At 40.4% G+C, this 19,569-nt stretch overlaps 1 protein-coding gene across 1 annotated transcript; it reads left to right on the plus strand.

Annotated features, from left to right (window-relative positions):
* Positions 1-15,565, plus strand: LOC108712974 (synaptotagmin-4). The gene is made up of 5 exons (XM_041588351.1): positions 1-364; positions 5,510-6,324; positions 8,349-8,511; positions 14,237-14,403; positions 15,094-15,565. The coding sequence occupies exons 1-5, from the start codon at positions 271-273 to the stop codon at positions 15,241-15,243; spliced, it is 1,389 nt and encodes a 462-aa protein (XP_041444285.1). The 5' UTR covers positions 1-270; the 3' UTR covers positions 15,244-15,565.
* The last annotated feature ends 4,004 nt before the right edge of the window (positions 15,566-19,569 follow it).

Consider the following 19,569-nt stretch of genomic DNA (forward strand, 5'->3'; position numbering starts at 1 on the left):
TTGATCGGAATGGTTAGTGGCAGGTCGGGAAATGGGGAAGTCCGATTATTCGTACGATCTGATCTTTGCTTCTATGGCCAGCTTTAGAAACCTTTATGCCAATCTACAGCAGAACAAATAGGCCAAGTTTGTTGACACTGACTGTGGAAATAGATCCTGCCCACTCCCTCCTCTTTCTCCTTATCAGACTGGTTTCAGCTCCTTTGCTTCCAAACTGTACATTCTCACCATCTCGCTCCTAATCAACTAGACCAGCTTACACTTTCTCTTATGGCTACCTGCTTTCTCATTACATCTGCTGCCTTTCAGGAACCAGCAATGGGTCTGGAAGTAGCTGTAAACCCACCGTGGAAATTCTGGACAGGTAAATCTCTAACCTGCACCAATGTGTTACTTAACATTCAGGTGGGGAACCATGGTTGTTTTCATATAGAATTGCTTGCGTGATCTTTATAAGGTTACTTTATTCTTGCTCTCCTTTAGTGCTATATAAAGTTGTTTTTCCATTTGATCTAGGCCAAATGTTTTGTATTTGTCAACTTCTAGTAGGAGCAATCTAGTGATTATTAGGCTGTTCCTACTAGAATTGGCCAAACTCTTGGCCTGGTTCAAGTGGCCCTAAATCAGTTTCTATCTGTCCTGATATTGTTCCAAACAGTGGAACTGCATGAAGCTTAGACATCATTCAACTCAGTTAGTGGGGGATACTGGAAGATGTAGTGTCCCAGACATACTGCAAGTCTTTTGTCAAAAAAACTGTACAAAGATCTTTATAGGAGGATAAGCCTGCATGGCCTTTACCAGTCTTTGTTTTGTTCTGTACCATGCACATCTGCTTTCTATCAGGTTAGAAATACATGACCAGATGGTTGGACATTAGTCACAAATTGGGAAACTGCCTTAGCAAGATTTTGTCTCAAGCTTTACCAAGTTAGCAGTTGGTGTGGTCTTAAAACAACTGATATTTGAATAGGTGTCCTTCAGATTTTGGGCCATATGGCAAATGCCCATAACACTGGCCACAACAAGGCATGGATGTAACCCCCAGTTGACAATCTGCACTCTAATCCGATCACAGACAGGGGCACAATTTAGCCCATCAATTGGACCGAATAGGGCAAAAGTTCACTCAGTTATTAGTGACTCTAATTTTAGACAGCTATCTTAAACTACTATCCTGACAGTCGTGTCGTTTCCAGTTAGAAGCACTGCTTAAAGTCATACTGACACTAAAAAACTACTTTTTAAAATCTGAAAGTACATTAAAAGTTACCTATAGGTCAAGTTTTTCGCCGAGAGGTTTGTTTATGTAAGTGATTGTTAGTTGAAGTTCATAAACATGACTGTTTTGCCAACCTGACTGTCCCATCTCAGCCTGTCAGTTAGAGTTTCTAATGTTAATGGACTCCTGCTGCACAAATATGGCAGCCCCCTCATAGGCGATCACAGTGAGTCAGACAGATAATGTATACAAAAACTGGCGGGAAATTGCGATGACGATGGCCTATGGTAATTAACATAATCAGGCAATTACTTTTTACATAGAGACTCCCCCTGTGTATATCTTGAATCACTTGTATATAATCATGGCCCCATTCAACCTCAGACTCCACAGTAAAAAAAACATATTTAAAAACAAAACACATAGTTACCCACATCCACTTCCACTCTTTCAACAACTTCTTTCTGTATCATTTTTCAAAAGTTATTTGGATTAATAATGTTGCAAAAATTGAGGATGTAACAATAAACACATGGACACATTTATTTCTTAGCTCTCTCAATTAATAGCCCTGTATACAGTGTTTGCCTTTTATTAAGTGTGTGTGGAATCAGCATGGCTTCAATCCCCGTGGCTAATCCTCCTCACCATTTGAAAAAATCTCACTACTCTATCCTCACGCTGCGTTCATACCAAAGGATCTAAACAGAGACCTCCTTCCTTGGGGTCATCGCATACCCAAAAACACCCCAGTGTCACTGTTTCTATTAGGACATTCCTATATGTGTGAAAAATATATACATTCATTACCCCTAAACTAAATCCTAATTAATTATTGACCCACATATTGTGTCTCTGTGTTGTGATGAAACGTTAAATCCCCGTTAATAGATTACAATACTGTGTAAGTGAATTTATAAAAGTAAAAAATAAAAAACTAAATTCATTTTACCTATATGTCACATTCAAGTATAAGTGCAATCAATTATGTGTATATAATATATGTTTAAACCAAAATTTCACTTTATGAAACAGTCTTGGACCGCTAGAATTAACTTTATAAGGCTAGTGTTCAATGATTTAAAAAAGTCCACCAGTCATAGGTAAGGGGAGTCCGTGAACAGCTTCGGATGAAAGTGGTTGGTATGTGACCAACATGAATATGGAGGCAGCAGTCTCTGTGGCATCCATCAGATAATAAGTACTTACGGGGTGTATTGTTGATCAAAATCATCATAAATGTATACTATAAGAGCCCCGTTTTGACAGTCCTTTTCGGCCTAATTAGATCTTTGATGGTAAACATGGTTCATCGGCGGCCATCTTGGGGCGATGTGGGGATTAATCCCATTCAAAGGAGGCCCCACGTCGATCGGATCCTATGCCAGTACCATGAATAAGTGCCCACGGGCGGCACATCAGCAGTTATCGTTGGGCTGGGTACAGAGTAGTTCCCCACTCAAGCAGCATATCAGTCGTCATCCCCAGGACACATGCAATTTTGCACTCCTCACACGCTGTTTATCTCCAGCCGGCACCCAGGGCCGGATTTACATAGAGGGCGCCCGTAGGCCCACTGCTGTTCATCACCCCTGTCACCTCCCCTTTATTCATGCAAATTTTCATCACCAATGGGGAAATTTAAAAAATGATTGTATCTCCAGCACATCCCCAGTGTTTTTGAACCAATGTGGGTGTGGTTGGGCAGCACGCCACCCCCCTAAAATCCTGCCGCCCTAGGCCCGGGCCTAGGTGTCCTTTGCACAAATCTGGGCCTGCCAGCACCGGACTGTATGAAGCATGTACTCACATCCATTAGGGGCCCAGCGGACAATAGAGCGTCCCTTGTCTTGTGGCCACAGATCTCCTTATTCCCCGCTGGTATGGGTGATGAATGAACGCTTATGTAAGGAGGGCTCCTTTTTATCACTGTAAGGCAGATTTGCACAAATAGCCACTTTTCCCACGGTCTTTATTCACTCAATGGCAAAACAATTGTACAAGTGAAGTCAAAGTCAAAGCCATCTCGTTGAGCACCGACCAGCTTGATCATAGAGAGAGCTGTGGGTGTCGGTTAAAATATGTCCAGGGCTTCGTTCCACATTGCTCTTTCCATCGCTAGTGAGGATATATGCTCCAAATGTTACTTTATGTAAAAAGTAATTACCTGATTATGTTAATTACCATAGGGCATCGTCATTGCAATTTCCCACCAGGAAAAGTTGTGCTCACCACCCTGCGCAAAAAAAAAAAATATATATATTATATGTATATACTAAGCCAGAGCCAAAGCTACCTACAAGATACTTTTTAACATATCAACCAACTCACCCTTCTGTAAACTGTTAATAATACATCCCCAATGTTTGCTGTAAATTGAATTAATGCTTCATCATAGTTCTTGTGCTTTGAGATTAAATGTATGTTATCAGGAAACTGTTGGAGATTAGATTGTTTTTCTTTCCATGATCAGACCTATTCCTGTTTTTTTTTCAACTCATAATACATTTTCATGAAGGATATACTATTCAAGTAGCAAGGCATTGGCAATGTTTAAAGTTATTGTATAGTGCTGCCCTTTGTTTTATTTGTTCATGTTTTTAACACATTTCAGAGACACAAGGACATTGTCTCAGGCTGGCTGGATACAAACTTCCTTGCGTAATTCCAAAGTCTTCCCTTACTTCCCAACTGTCCTGTTTTTTGCGAGACAGTCCCGATTTTGACAGCTCAACCTGCAGTCCAGGATTGTTACTGAAATGTCCCGACTTTCTCTTTGATCTCCTGCACTGAACAGCCAGAAAAAGATACAACATTTCTAAAACCTAATTGGCTTTTGGCATAGAGCCGAGAATATATACTTTTGTAACAATTTAAGATAAGCAGGTGAGAACTGAGACCAGCTTTAGGGCAATTCACCTTCATTAGCAAAATTGTAATAACACATAAAAACCACAGAAATGTGTTCAACTTTAATAACTTGCCAAATTTTGTAAAATGGACATGGTAATTAGTGGTGTGGGCACAAAAATGGGCATAGTCAAAAAATTTGCTGCACTCCATGCCATGTCTATTTCCAGAATGTTGGGAGGCATGGCCTTCCTTTTATGTTACAATCCCCCTAAGAAGCTAGCAAGGAGAAGGGCCTGGTAACCTAGGGTTGATAGTTTGCCATTTACAACCAAAAACAACCATAAATGGTTACCAGCAGGTAAAATAAGGCAGGGACACCATCAATCTATACCAGTATAGTATTCCCTTGTAGCTGTTTCAATCCAGCAGAACAATTTGGGGATATAATGCCCCTTTAAATGTAACTCAGAATGATCTTCTTCATATGGGTTTATTGGGCTCTCCTAAATTTTATTCTGACTCCTCCATAGTCTACTATAGTATACTATAAAGGACCTATACAGCGCCGATTCTGGGGCTGCTGCCGCCTGGGCTACTGCCCCCCTCTCCCGCTCCATGCTTAAAAATCAGCGTTGGAGCAATTCAAAAGGAGGCAGCATTGCTAGTGCATTGAGCGCAATTGCGCTCTTTGCACTAGCGGAGCCGAATTTCTGGGTTAAAAGCCGGAAATTTGGCTCTTAAAGTTACAAGAGGCGGCTCTTTGCCGCCCCGTTTGAACTGCCCGTTCACTGCTGCCTGAGGCAAGAATCTCACCCTACCTCATGACAGGAGCGGCCCTGGACCCATATCACCAACAACTAAAATGATTTCATGTCTGCTGAAATCTTGGACCTGATCCATCTGTTCCATAAACACTGAACTCTGAAAAGATATGCAATCAGTAACTTGAAATGCCTTTACCTGCATAAAAGCAGGAATTGTCAGTTCAATATACATTGCAATATATCACTCTAATAAACTACAAATAATGAACCCAAGATATTACCCAATAAAAGAGTTTATATGTGGGGGTTTAAGTCCTCAGGCCCCTAGTGATGCTATCCAGATGAACGCCATATTCCTAACTTGCCCATTGGCCTTGAGGCTTTTTAGCAGGGACCAGAACCCCGGGACTCAGGTGACCAGTGGGCTGATAATTGAGTCCTCCTGGGAATCTCCTGAAGCCCCATGTTTACTAATGAAATGCCTGGTCCTGTGTGTGTTGAATCTTGAATTGAAAATACATTTGCTTGTACTTATTCTAATGTTCAGCATAATTATTACAATATTAATTATTATTATAATACAAGACTCATTATGGGCTGGCTGAAGGGGATATTTTTATTTTTTAATAATACATTCAAGGTAAACTAGTGCATGTTTTTTCTTTTTCAGTTTGCTTGCAGATACTTCTGGGAGCTGGCCTGGCACTTTTTTGTTTCAGCCTCTTGCTTGGATGTGCCATCTGTTGGCACCAAAGACGCAGAAACGATTCTTTACATAGCCTCAGTGAGGCAGACAAGGAGCTGGCAAAGATCCCAGTGAGATCTGCTGCGGTTCCAATACCGACTTGTTACCAAGAGATGGATGGGGACATCCCTTCACAAAGTGTTGACAACTGGGAAGATGTCCCAGGCAGGGCCTTATATTCTAGAGCTTCTCTGCCCAGTTTACACCATGTTTCATCAAAGACCAAACGCATGCTACATCGGCGTAGCACATTAGTAGTGGACTATTCTCAAGAAGGGGATCATGTGAAACTTGTGAGGATGTCTGTCTCCCACACTGAGTCAAGTGGACTTTCTAAAACAAAACATAAATCCCATCCATTCCTGCACTTCACTTTGCACTACTCCTTAGAAGAAGAGACACTTACAGTGACAGTTACTGGCCTCTCTAATCTGCCCAAGAAGTTCCATCAAAAGAGAGATTCCTTGGTTAGAGTCTATCTGATGCCTGGTTTTATTGAGCCACTACCAGCAGCGAATGAAGGTTCAGACCAAGGACAGAAGTTCTTGTTCTGTAAGTACAGCCCAGAGCAGCTGAGGGAGCTCAATTTACGGCTTGCTGTGTATGCTCAAGAGAAGCAAAGTCTAAGGGAAGGATTCATTGGAGAAGTGCTGTTCTCCTGCGCACAAATTGACTGGCACAGTCATGGACCATGTGTCTACACCAAGGAACTGTCTGTTACCAAGACCAAGCTTAAGAAGGTGGGTGCTGTTATTTCTTTATATGATGTTTTGGATGATGTTGAGGATATCAGCAATATACCCAGCTATAGTTTAAATCAGGGGTCCCCAAACTTTTACCTATGAGCCACATTCAAATGTAAAAAGAATTGGGAAGCAACACAAGCATGAAAAAAGTATCTTGGGTACAAAAGCATGAACAAAGTATCTGGGGTGCACAATAAGGGCTGTGATTGGCTATTCATTTACCCTATTTGGACTGGCAGCATACAGGAGTCTCTGTTTGGCAATAAATCTGTTTTTTTATGCAACCAAAACTGGCCCCAAACCAGGAATTGAAAATTGATCACCTGCTTTGAGGCTATTGGCAACATCCAAGGGGTTGGTAAGCAACATATTGCTTGTGAGCCACTAGTTTAAATGGTCACACTACTCCTTCTCAACAGTAACATTTATCTACTCTAATCTGCCAAAGTGAAGTTCTAATCTTCATTAGGACAACAAGCAGAATAACATAAACACATGTGACGATTAAAGATGGTGTTTTGTTGCGTACAACAACAAGCAATATGCATTACTGGTAAAAAACATGAGTACAGTTATTGGATCCATTATCTGGAAACCCATTATCCAGAAAGCTCTGAATTATGGGAAGTCCGTCTCCCATAGACTCAATTTTAATCAAATAATTCAAGTTGTTAAAAATTATTTCCTTTTTGCCTGTAATATAGTTACATGTGATCATAACATTGTCTTCTTTTAGATTAAGTTACAGAAGCAGCTCTATAAGAGAGTAACTACAACACAAAATTTTAGATGTGCAAACTTTGACAGTATAAGGGCATCTCTGCAATGTATTAACTGGAAAAGGATTTTCACAGGGTTAAACACAGAACAAAAATGGGAAGTCTTTAAAATGCTGCTTAATAAATAAACATCCGTATATTCCCCTTGTAAGCAGTGAATGTTGTTGCAAAACAAAACCCTTGTGGTTCAATCAAAGTGTTAGTGTTGAAGTGGGTAAGAAAAGACGTGTTTTTAAGACATTCAGGTTAGCTGGGACAGCTGAAACGTTTATCAGGTACAAGGAGGCCAATAAATCATGCAAAAAAGCTAGTCACGTTAAAATTGAGATGGAAAGGGTATTGCAGCAGCTAGTGAAGTTTAATAGTATTGATTCTAGTAATACAAGAGATGATGCATGGATCAAAAGAGACTAGAACTTGTAAAGATAAACAAAGGTCCAGTACCAGATGGTATTTATCCCAGGGCCCTAAACAAACTTAGCTCTGTGATTGTCAAACCTTTACTTAATTATTCAGGAATTATTGAGGTCCAGCCGAGAGACTGGTAAATTGCTAATGTGGTGCCGCTATTCAAAAAGGGATCCTGTTCTCAACCTTTAGAACCATAGTCTGATGTGAGAGGTAGGACATTTTTCGTAGGGGTATAAGATACTTGACTTCATGCTGTGCCAGCATGGTTTTATGCATAATAGATCTTGCCAGACTAATTTCATTCCTATTTATGAGAAGGTAAGTAGAGACCTCGATTCTGGGATGGCAGTGGATGTGATTTACTTAGACTTTGCCAAAGCATTTAATACAGCACCACACAGAAGGTTACTGGTTAAATTAAGGAATGTTGGCCTGGAACATAGTATTTGTACTGGCTAAAAGATAAGACTACAAATAGCGGTGGTAAATGGAACTGCAGGGCTCTGTACTTGGTCCTTTGCTTTTCAACTTGTTTATTAATGACCTGGAGGTGGGCATTGAAAGTACTGTTACTATTTTTGCAGATGATACTAAATTGTGCAGAACTATAGGTTCTATGCAGGATACTGCCACTTTGCAGAGTGATATGACTAGATTGGGAAACTGGGCAGCAAACTGGAAAATGAGGTTCAATGATAACTGGTTTTGTAACTGTTATGTTAATGTTTATTATCAGTAACATAGAGGTATATTAGCATTGTTACAATAATAATAAAATACCTTATGTAAAGGACCTTGTAATATAACATTTCATTTATGTACCTATAGAGTCTGAGCACAACAGATGTAATCTCCCCTCCAACTGGACAACCTAGATTCCTCGGACAGATATTTATCCTGCTTCAATATCAATGCACGGCGAGTCGTATAAAAGTGATGGTGCAAAAGGCAGAGAATTTGGGCAAGCGAACACGCATTCCTGGCCCAACAGGTAATAGATGAAATCTCCCCAGTCTCACAGTAAGGGATTTGTTTCTTGCCCTTGTGATCTGTGTTCTTCTTCTTTATTATGGTGTCTTGTGAATGATGCTGGAAATAGCACTTGCACTTTCTATTATATATGAGCCAGCCAGATCAATCTTGCAACAAATCAATTGAATATATTCTGTATGGCCTTTTGCAAGATAATATAGAAGAGGTGAATGCTAATCACTACATTGCTGATTTTTTGCAGCAATGTATGAATTTCTCATGCAGAAAAAACCTTGTACTACACTGCAGGCCCATTTACTTGCACACCCCACATACTTCATCAATTGCTACTTGCACATAAATGTCTCTATACCGAGCCTTTATATTCTTTCCTTATGTACAGTACTTCTAGTCACTCTTCAGCTGCCTCTGCCAGTATGCTCCAACTGTCTCACAGATGCAGGAAAAATCAATAAATGTGTTTTCACCATCGTAAACTATAGAGAACATATTAAAATTATATTTAAATATAAGAGTAGGGCAGAGAGAAAGAAACCTTAGCTGAATCAAAAACATATATAAAAAATACAGGTATGGGATCCATTATCCAGAAAGCCATTGTCCAGAAAGCTCTGAAATATGGAAAGACCATCTCCCATAGACTCCATTATAATCAAATAATCCAAATTTTCTCTGTAATAATAACACAGTACTTTTTGTACTTGATCCAAACTAAGATATAATTATTATAATTGTCAACTTCTTTTTGTTTGTGGTTTGTATTTTACAACATTAAAAAACCAATAAAGAAAAACAAAAGAAAATTCCCAGTTATACACCTCCCAGCTAACTAAAATAACGTTTCACAAGTTATTTTTAACCGCTTCCATCAAAAGTGGGGCTTCTCCATTACAAACAACCTACTACATGTCCCCTACTATTTCCTTATGTTACCCAATAAGAGAGAACCCAGATCGGCTACACATCCGGGGTATTCAAACTGTCCATTTTGCCCAGATCGTATCAAATTTACTAGGGCAGTTTCTGGAGATGCAGACTGCTTTGATATGAGTTAAGTTAGTGTTCACAAGCTGCTTCCAGTCTCCAGTTGTCGGGCCTGGATGTCTTTCCAGTGGAGCAGAATTAGTTTTTTAGCAAAAAATAATAATTGGAGGAGCAGTAGTCTCTCCGGCGTTTTTAGATGTAGTGCCTCTGTGATGCCTAGCAGAATTAGTTTTGGTATGGCTATGTGTGGAAGGTCCAATTGTGTGTGCATGAAATTCCAGATGTCTTTCCAAAGTAACTGAATTTGGGCACACTGCCAGAACATGTGATAGAATGTGCCTTTCTCTGGGCATCCTCTAAAGCAGGTGTCCCTTGTGTTCGGGTAGATTTGTGCAAGTCTTTCTGGAGTGTAGTAGATGCGGCTGTGAAATTTTATTTGTATCAGCCTGTCCTTGGCAGAGATAGATATGTCCTTTATTTGGCTCTGGACCTCACTCCATGTCTCCTGCACAATATTTCCCAGATCTTGGCTCCATTGGGCTTTGGCTTTGCCTATGGGGTCTGGTGTTAGATCCATCAGACCACAATAGAGGTTGGACGTTAGATGGCGTAGTCCCACGGTCTTAAGTTTTTCCAACAAGGGTTCACTGAGCTGTACGGTTTGGGTTGGGAATTGTGCTGTAAATGCATGTTTCAGCTGGAGATACCTGAATAGGTAGTTGTTTGGTAGGTTGTAGTCATTTTTAAGATGATCAAAGGTTTTAAGGGTGTTCCCATGTAGGATGTACCGAAGCTCTGTAATACCTTTATTAGTCCAGATGCTGGGATCCGGTGTTTGGGAAAGGTGTTCCATCAGTCTGTTGTTCTATAATGGCATAGCCGGGGACCATAGGTTTGTGCTTATGTAAGCATGTTGGGAGGCAGCTACCTGTTGTAGTCCAGTGAACGCTATCTGCAGTTTTTCCTCTGATTCCAGGGTGTGCATTTCCAGTGTTATGGCTCTGTTGTCAAAGTTGGGGTGCCACCATTGTTGCAGATTGGCAAGTTGTGCAGCCAAGAAGTAGTTTCTGAAGTTAGGGAGAGCAAATCCTCCTTTACACCAGGGGCTTTCATGGTTGCTCTCGCAAGTCTTGGTTTGAAGGTACGCCATAGAAGATTGTGAAACAGCTTGTCAATGTAATTGAACCACTTAAAGGAGAAGGAAAGCCTTAAAGGAGAAGGAAAGGTTAAAACTAAGTAAACCTTATCAGAAAGGTCCATCTAAATATACCAGTAAACCCCCAAAGTAATGCTGCTCTGACTCCCCTGTCAAAACACTGCATTTCGTTCCTTCTATTGTGTACAAATGGGCTTCTGTATCAGACTTCCTGCCTTCAGCTTAAACCTCATTGCCCTGGGCAAGAGCATGCTCAGTTTGTTCCTCTTCCCCCGCCCCCTCCCTTCTCTGCTGTAATCTGAGCCCAGAGCAGGGAGAGACTCAGGCAGGAAGTGATGTCACACGACGTTAATACTGCAGCTCCTATCCTAAACAAACAGAGAGTTTCTAGAGCTTTTTACTCAGGTATGGTAAAACATTCTACAGAATAAATATAGCATTCTAGCTTGCACTATTGCAGCTAATCTATTGACAATAAAATGCCTCCGTAGCTTTCCTTCTACTTTAAAAATAAACCACATCTCAGATGTTCATCTTAAACCCCTCTCCTTAAACGCTGCCTTATTAATTTCAAATCGTTACCATTCTCACACATTAAAAAATCCCCACTATTTAAAAGTTTACCGCCGCGATATTCCTCTGTGCACGTCACTTCCCTTCCTCCACTGTAATGCTACTGCGCTCTCGCCAGAATTTGACCCCACCAAGTCAGCTTGTAAATTGAATGCTCTGTTCGTACAGACCACTGTCAGACAGACCTGAACACAGCTGATATATCTCTGTGTACTGCTCCTCTGCTCCTGATATACTGAGGAGAAGGCAAGCGAGCGCAGTAGCTTCAAAATTTATCTTAGCTTCAGGGTGTCTCCATGGCAACGGGACAGCAGTAATCCTACTGGCGCTTGAGCTAGTGCAGGCAGGGGCAGCGAGGTCAGCAATTACTTTCAGGTCACTTGACCTCTATACACTGGGAAAAGCATTGGAAGTTGTGCGCATGTACAGGGCACCTCAGAAACTAACTGCGTGCACGTGTGCCCTGAATTTAAGAATTTATGGACTGCAGCAGAGGTATACTTTGCAGAACAGCTTGAAGCTTATTTTAGAATCGATTCCACCTTCAGAATAACTGACTAATTGTAGGAAAAAAATACTGATGGTATGTATATGTACATTTTATGGCCAATTAGAGCTTTAATTATTTTTAGCCTTTCCTTCTCCGTTAAGTGGGATATAGATAGGAGCGTTAGCTAGTACATATAAAAGTTTGGGTAAACAGATCATTTTAATTAAATTCACTCGACCAACAAGAGAGAGTGGTAGTGCGGCCCATGATGGGGTTTTGGCCCGGAGCATAGCTAGAATGGGTTGTAAGTTCAATCATAGGAAACTTGACTTGTCTAGTGAGACTACAATGCCAAGGTATTTTATTTCTATCACCCATTTCAAAGGAAGATCCACTCTGGGGCATGGGTTATAGTCAGTCGGGGATACTGGATTTATTCCAGTTGACCTGCAAACCTGAGTATTTCCCAAACTGCTTTACTAGCTATAGCAGTTGGTCTAGGGAGTCATTGGTGTCTGCTAGGTAAACAAGAGTGCCGTCAGCATATAGGGAGATTTTTTCTTCCCTATTGCCGATCTGCAGTCCTCTAATATTAGGGCTGTTTCTAATTGTGGCTGCTAGGGGCTCAGCTGCTATGACAAATAGCATGGGTGATAAGGGGCACCCTTGCCTGGTACCTCTAGTGAGTCGAAAGGGTGTTGAAAGGAGCCTGTTTACTAGGACAGATGCCTGCGGGGAGTCATACACTAATATCACCCATGCAATGAATTTTCGGCCAAAGCCAAATTTTTTTAGTACTTTGACTAGGTATGGCAATTCGACCGTGTTGAACGCCTTTTTCTGTGTCGGGGGACACAATCGCCCTATGTAAGGCGTTATTGTGTTTTATATCTATGTTGTGGAACAGGTGTCGTATATTCGTATATGTAGAACAGTTAGGTATAAACCCTGTTTGGTCTGGGTGTATAAGGTTCTTACTTACCATCAATATTCAGCAATGAGATGGGCCTATAGGAGCTGCACTATGTGGGGTGCTTATCCTGTTAATAAGTGTTATGGCACCCTTATTTTAAGCCTTTGTTATCCAGCCAAACATTTACTTCTTGTGGATCAGCAAAAAAAATTGTGTTTGCCGTCTGAATGTATCCTTAGCTTGGCCAGATACAGCATCGCAAATAGCAAAAAAAGGTGCAAAGTGTATGTATAAGGGCAGTAGTAAAGCATAGATAAGTATAATTAAGAAATTAAAAATACTCATAGTTCACCCCAGTGTATGGGGGCATATAAACATACCAAATAGCAAAAGGATGCGAGTTTTTTTTTTTCAAAAAAGTAAACCAAAAAGTGGTTTAAAAGTTCAAATACATTTATTAGGACAAAAGAAGTGAAAGCCTAACGCGTTTCCTGCCTATTGGGGCACTTACTCATAGGCTACAGCATCGCGAAGGGTATGTTGTTGTATGTGTTTTTTCTGTATTCTAGACAAGAGTTTGGCTAGGAATGGGTGCTGTGGGGCTTCTGGGGTGCTGGCCTGGTTGGGACCCTGTGTGGTCTTTCCACCACTAGGTGGGTGGAGAATGAGGACTCACCCAGGTGCTGTTTCAGTCACTCCGTGAAGAAGGCCTCTGGGTCTCTCCCCTCCACGCACTCCAGTAGGCCACCTCACATTATACCGACTTTGCAAGTTTTCAAGGTCTTCAGTGTGAGCCACCGCTTGTTTAATCTGCGTGCGGAGCTGCTGGAACCAGTGGGGTGCAGGTATCTTCTAGGCTGCTGATGCGGTATTCTGTCGCAGTGGTCTGCTCCCTAATGTTCTGCATGTCTTGGCGTAGGATTGATACTTCCATGAATTTGTTTGTAAAGGTGGAGATTAGCGTTGCTTGGCATTCTGCAAGTGTGGTTAGCACCTGATTAATCGGCATCTTGTGGTGCCGGTCGCGGTGCTGGCTGCAGTGTAGTAGGGGTGGAGGGTCGTGTCGCTCCGGAGCCACCATCTTCGCCTGCTTCTCTTGCATAGACACTGAGTTTTTGGGTAATTTGTGCCTTGTTTCGAGGCCCGCTCTTGCCTCCCATCGATGTAGGTAAGTTGTCTTTTGGTGTGTTGGCTGGTTAGTAGGTTTATGATGTTTATTGAGGATCCTATCAGGATGGTTTTCAGTCGGAGCTCTGGCTGTGCACGTCTGCTCTCTTAGGCTGTCATGCCATGCCACCGAGCCTTTTGGGTTTATTTAATATTTACATGATTTTCTAGTAGACTTAAGGTATGAAGATTCAAATTACAGATTGATCTGTTATCCGGAAAATGTCAGGTCCCGCACATTCTGGATAGCAGGTCCCATACCTGTATTAATGAATCAATGAGGCTTGTTCCAGCAAGAATCTAATTGTCACCTACTTGCATTATGTTCTTGCTATCCCAGTGCTTTATACACCTGTAATGTAAGGTGCCACCTAATTTGGCACCTTCCAACGCTTCCTCTGTAGTTTGTGTTATTCATTTGGTGTATCCTTTTGTCCCAGATCAATTTGTTAGTATACGCTTGATCCAGGAAAACATAGTTAAGGAGCGGAAAGAGACCCGAGCAGTGTCAGGCTCAAGCCCTGTATGGAATGCTCCATTTCTCTTTGACACCCCCGCCAAGGCTTTAGAGGAAGACACTATAGCTCTGGAGTTTGTGATAATGCAGGTGAGTTAAAAGTGGAAAGCACAAACATTGCTATTAACTACATAAAGGAATCAGTTGGTATTTGTTAGTAGAGCAGCAGGTGTCACATAGAGATGTTGCACCTGTCATATGAGCTCATTCACTCTTTGGGGGGGTTTATGCAAATCTTGCTTGTGAGCGGAGGCCTAGCACATTTAAGCTCCTGACAAAAGATATAACTAGTGTGTGAAAGTGAATTTATGCTGCTGCTATAGCTAGCAGCCACAGGCCCGTTCAGTTCAGTTGTTTGCTTTCCATGCTTGGCTCTACAACCTAAGAGCATGAAATCTATATTCTTAGCTTATTAAACTTTATTGAATGCAAAACAATCCTATTTGGTTTATTTAATGTTTAAATATTTTTTTAGTAGGTCATCTGAGTCCCTATTTGCAAAGCAAAGAGAACATAATAACCTAAATTTACTTTTCTTTACAATTTTGCATTCTGTTTTGCAGAATAAATAAGGCAACATTTAAAGATTGGCCTGTGATATTGGCATAATTTATTCAGTGCCAGTAAAGCTTTTTCTATGTGGTATATGTGATGTTATGTTTTACGTTACTTGTATATATTTCTATGTTATTTATTCCTATGTTACTGTAGGTTGCAGCTTATATGAAGTGCAGATTTTTATGAGGAGTTATGCACACCTTTGGTTCTTTTTTTCCCCAGGGTCGTGTTCATAATCTCGCTCGTACTCTTGGTTGTGTACGAATTGGTGCTGGTGCTTCAGAAGCTGGGCTAAGTCATTGGAAGGAAATGCAGGAGAGAGAACCAAAGGAATGTGCCCGTTGGCATGTCCTCCAACCTGATGTGTTTTAGAGTTTCCTCCATTTATATTTACTGTGTGTGTGTGTGCATGGCAGTGGTTCCCAGCCAGAGGTTCCTGGAACGGACAACTACATTGAGGAAACCCTAATCTCTCAACATTAATTCAGTCTCTTTTAACCTGCTGCTAGTAGTAGTGCTGAAAGTTAACTTGGGGCTGGGGTAATATTTAGAGATGGAAAAAGGGTCATTGCACTTGTTGGGAATCACTGCACCAAACAATAGACCTTTATGGGGGTTGAATGTAGGACAGGTATGGGACCTGTTATCCAGAATACTTGGGACCTGGGGTTTTCCAGATAACAGATTGTTCCATAATTTGGATCTTCATACTTTGTCTAAAAAATCATGTAAACATTAAATAAACCCAATAGGCTGGTTTTGCTTCCAATAAAGATTAATTATATCTCAGTTTGGGTCAAGTACAAGGTACTGTTTTATTATTACAGAGAAAAAGGAAATTATTTTTAAAGATGTGGACTATTTCATTATAACAGAGTCTATGGGAGACAGCCTTTCCGTAATTCAGAACTTTCTCTGGGTTTCCGGATAATGGATCCCATACCTGTACTGTACTGTACTGTGGAAAAGGTGCAAGAAACCATAGGACAACTCCAATCATTGGCGTTTCACTATTGTTATTATTAGATAGCTTGTAAATGTGCTTCATTAGGTATTTATTGAGGAATATAATGCTGCTTTTGACAGGAGATAGAAATGGAATCATGCATCCCATTAAAGGAGACATACCCCCAAATGTAATAAAAGTCACTAAGTTTGCCCGGGAGCCGTAACCCATAGCAACCAATAAGATGTTTTCTTTTAAACAGGTGACCGGTAAATCCTACCTGCTGATTGGTTTCTATGAGTCACTGCTCCTGGGCAAACGTTGTGCTTTATATTACATAACCCTCCTAATGTGTAAAAATCATTTAGTTAAAGGAGACATAATGTGTAAAAATCAGGAATGAGCCATCACATTATACTCCTCTAATGTAGACGTAATACTAGTAGTAGTAGTGTTTCATGTCACTGATGGATTTGTTGCAAATTTCTGCAAAAACCCTACTAGTCCCGTCCATCTGTTCCACCCTTCTGCGGCCTCCTTTCCCAGGCTGTACAGGGGAGCCAGTGGTACTCAGCACATTGCACTGTAGGCTAGGAACCAATCAGCAGCTATGCCTACCCGATAGAAAACTGAAGTCTTTGGTTGTGTGACTGCAGGGCTGTCATTGGCTATCCCCTCCTACTGTGCTTCTGGCAGGGAATGTAGAACACACCCACCTCTTATTTGAAACAAGGACAGGGACTGTAGCCCTGTGTTTTTGTGCTCATATCTAAATAAAGTATGAGTGGTAGTTTTAGACCAGGCATTGCATGTGCTGGTTGTGTTTCTTCTCCTGATGTAAGTGCATCCTATAAAGCTGGCACTCAACTTCCCAGTGTAGCACCTCAAAGCTATAACAATGTTGTGACTGCAGAAGGGCGTATGTAAAGTCATCATAGGAGGAGATGGTTGGGAGAAGGAGGCTGAATGAGATGTTCCTGTACCCATTGTTAGTAGTTTACCTGGTTGTGAATTCTGATCAGTGCATATATACAGTACTGCAGTAATCTGCAAATAGAAAACTGACACTTGGTTTTGAATCAGATCAATTGTGTCACCGGAACAAGGATTCATTCAGCTGCAGAACATCAGAATTAGAGAATCAGTTCAACTAGGGGGACCTATATGTAAGCCTGAGTTAGGAAATCTGTTTCCATGTTTTTCATCCACCTGCAATAAATGGAATTAGTTCTAGTAACCTTTTCTTGCATTCAATTCCTTTCTTTCATTTCTTATAAAGCACCACCAATAACACACCTGGAAGGCCTAAACATGTGGTTCTTATATAATTTATTTGCATTTCACATGTATGTATATTGATAAATGAACGCAAATAAATGGACAGACATATGATATAACAGCTGTTTCAGATACAAACACCTGCACAAATACTGTATATATAGAAAGTGTGCAGATGGGAGAGTTCACACGCATTTACCTATTGGATACACAAATGCAAACACTAGTAGATACATGCATAAAAATTTGCAGAATGGAAAACAAACAATAGAAAATAGAATGCTTACACGTAAACACAACAAAAATACACAAAAACAAGGCTATGGAAAAAAGGCTGTTGTTGGACTAAAAATCCCAGCCCTCTGCTTAAATGCCTTTGTAGATTTCGAAGTGTTTTTAGGGTCATTGTCTTGTTGGAATATCCAACCGCTGAGTAACTTCAACTTTGTGACTGATACTTGAACATTATCCTAAAGAATTTGTTGATATTGGGTTGAATTTATCTGACCCTTGACTTTAACAATGGCCCCCACCAAATCTGACAGTAGGGGGCATATTTATTAAGGGTCAAATTTCAAATTGAAAAAACTTTGAAATTCAAGTTCAAAAAGACCAACCGAAATTAAGTTGAAGTTTTTTTTTGGTCGAATAGGTCCGTTGTTGATCGAATAGGTCCGTATTCGCCCGAAGTCAAATCCCATAAAAACCTTTGATTTTTCAAAGTCCACCAATTGATTCCAAATGGGTTCTAGGAGGTCCCCCATAGGCTAAAACATCAATTTGGCAGGTTTTTGATGGCGAATGGTCGAAGATAAATTTTTACAAATTCGAATCGAATTTGGACTATTCCCTTGTCAAAGTGCACAAAAAATAGCTCGAAATTCAATTTTTTTTCATTCGAAAATTCACCTCTACCCCTTGGTGTTCTTCTTCCTCCATGCAAAGCTCTTCCAAGTAACTCCATTTTTGTTTTATAAGTTCAAAGCACTTTGTTCCAAAATGGCTGGTCTAAATGAGCTTTTGCATACAACAAGCGACTCTGTTTGTGGCCTGAGTGCAGAAAGGGCTTCTTTCTCATCACCCTGCCATACAGATGTTCTTTTTGCAAATTTTGCTGAATTGTAGAATGATGTACAGATACACCATCTGCAGCAAGATGTTCTTGCAGGTCTTTGGAGGTGATCTTTAGGTTGTCTGTAACCATTATCACAACCCTCCACATATGCCGCTCCTGTATTTTTCTTGTCCTGTCAGACCTGGGTTTTACAGCAACTGTGTCTGTGGCCTTCCATTTCCTGGTTACATTCCTTACAGTTGAGAGGGATTCCCAAAACTTTTCACATGACTGTATATACAGTCATATGAAAAAGTTTGGGAACCCCTCTCAGCTTGCATAATAATTTACTCCACTTTTAACAAATAAGTTTAGACAAGCCACAGTCATTTTGGAACAAAGTTCTTTGGACTGATGAGACAAAAATTTAGTTATTTGGTCATATCAAAAAGTGCTTTGCATGGCCCGAAAAAGAACACTTCATTCCAAGAAAAACACCTGCTACCTACTGTCAAATTTGGTGGAGGTTCCATCATGCTGTGGGGCTAGTTCAGGGACTGGGGCCCTTGTTAAAGTCTAGGGTCGGATGAATTCAACCCAATATCAACAAATTCTTCAAGATAATGTTCAAGCATCAGTCACAAAGTTGCGCAGGGGTTGGATATTCCAACAAGAAAATGACCCTAATCACACTTCAAATGTATAAAGGCATTTATGCTCGGTGGCCATAAAATTTAACTGAACTGGAAAGATTTTTTATGGACGACTGGTCAAAAATACCACCACCATCCAGAATCCAGACACTCATCAAAGGCTATAGGCGGCGTCTAGAGGCTGTTACATTTGCAAAAAGAGGCTCAGCTAAGTATCGATGTAATATCTCTGCCCAAATGTATGCACATACACACTACTGTTTCCATAAGGCATGTTATATATAAAGGAAGTTGCTACTTTTAAAGCTCAGCCAATGATAAAAAAAACTCCAAAGAATTAAGAGGGGTTCCCAAACTTTTTCATATGACTATATATATATATATATATATATATATATATATATATATATATATATATATATATATATATATATATATATATATATGTATATATGTATGTATGTATATATATAATTAACTTTGTGCTGGTCAGCAGGTCATTATCGATCAGCACTTTTTTGTGAGTACCTTTTAAATCAGACCTTTTAATAAATACAATGATAGTCATGATTGTAGAGTTTCTGAGTTTAGTCATGGTTTCTAAAGACCTCTAAACCCACAAAAACTGACCTTTAACGAATTAGCCTCGTAGCTGTCGATTCACTGGGGCTGCTAATATATTAGACAATGCAGTGAAATGTATTTTTTCACCAAGTCATTTTACATTTAGTAAAAAAATGCACCTATTTCTGGGGTCTGTGGTAAAT

Source organism: Xenopus laevis, chromosome 3S (assembly GCF_017654675.1).
Source record: "Xenopus laevis strain J_2021 chromosome 3S, Xenopus_laevis_v10.1, whole genome shotgun sequence".
Lineage (NCBI taxonomy): Eukaryota > Metazoa > Chordata > Amphibia > Anura > Pipidae > Xenopus > Xenopus laevis.

Excerpts from the sequence above, each read along its gene's own strand:
- LOC108712974 (XM_041588351.1), top strand. The coding sequence starts at position 271 with ATGGCTACCTGCTTTCTCATTACATCTGCTGCCTTTCAGGAACCAGCA. Across the intron at positions 6,325-8,348 it reads CCAAGACCAAGCTTAAGAAG|AGTCTGAGCACAACAGATGT; the intron begins GTGGGTGCTGTT and ends ATGTACCTATAG. Across the intron at positions 8,512-14,236 it reads ACGCATTCCTGGCCCAACAG|ATCAATTTGTTAGTATACGC; the intron begins GTAATAGATGAA and ends CTTTTGTCCCAG.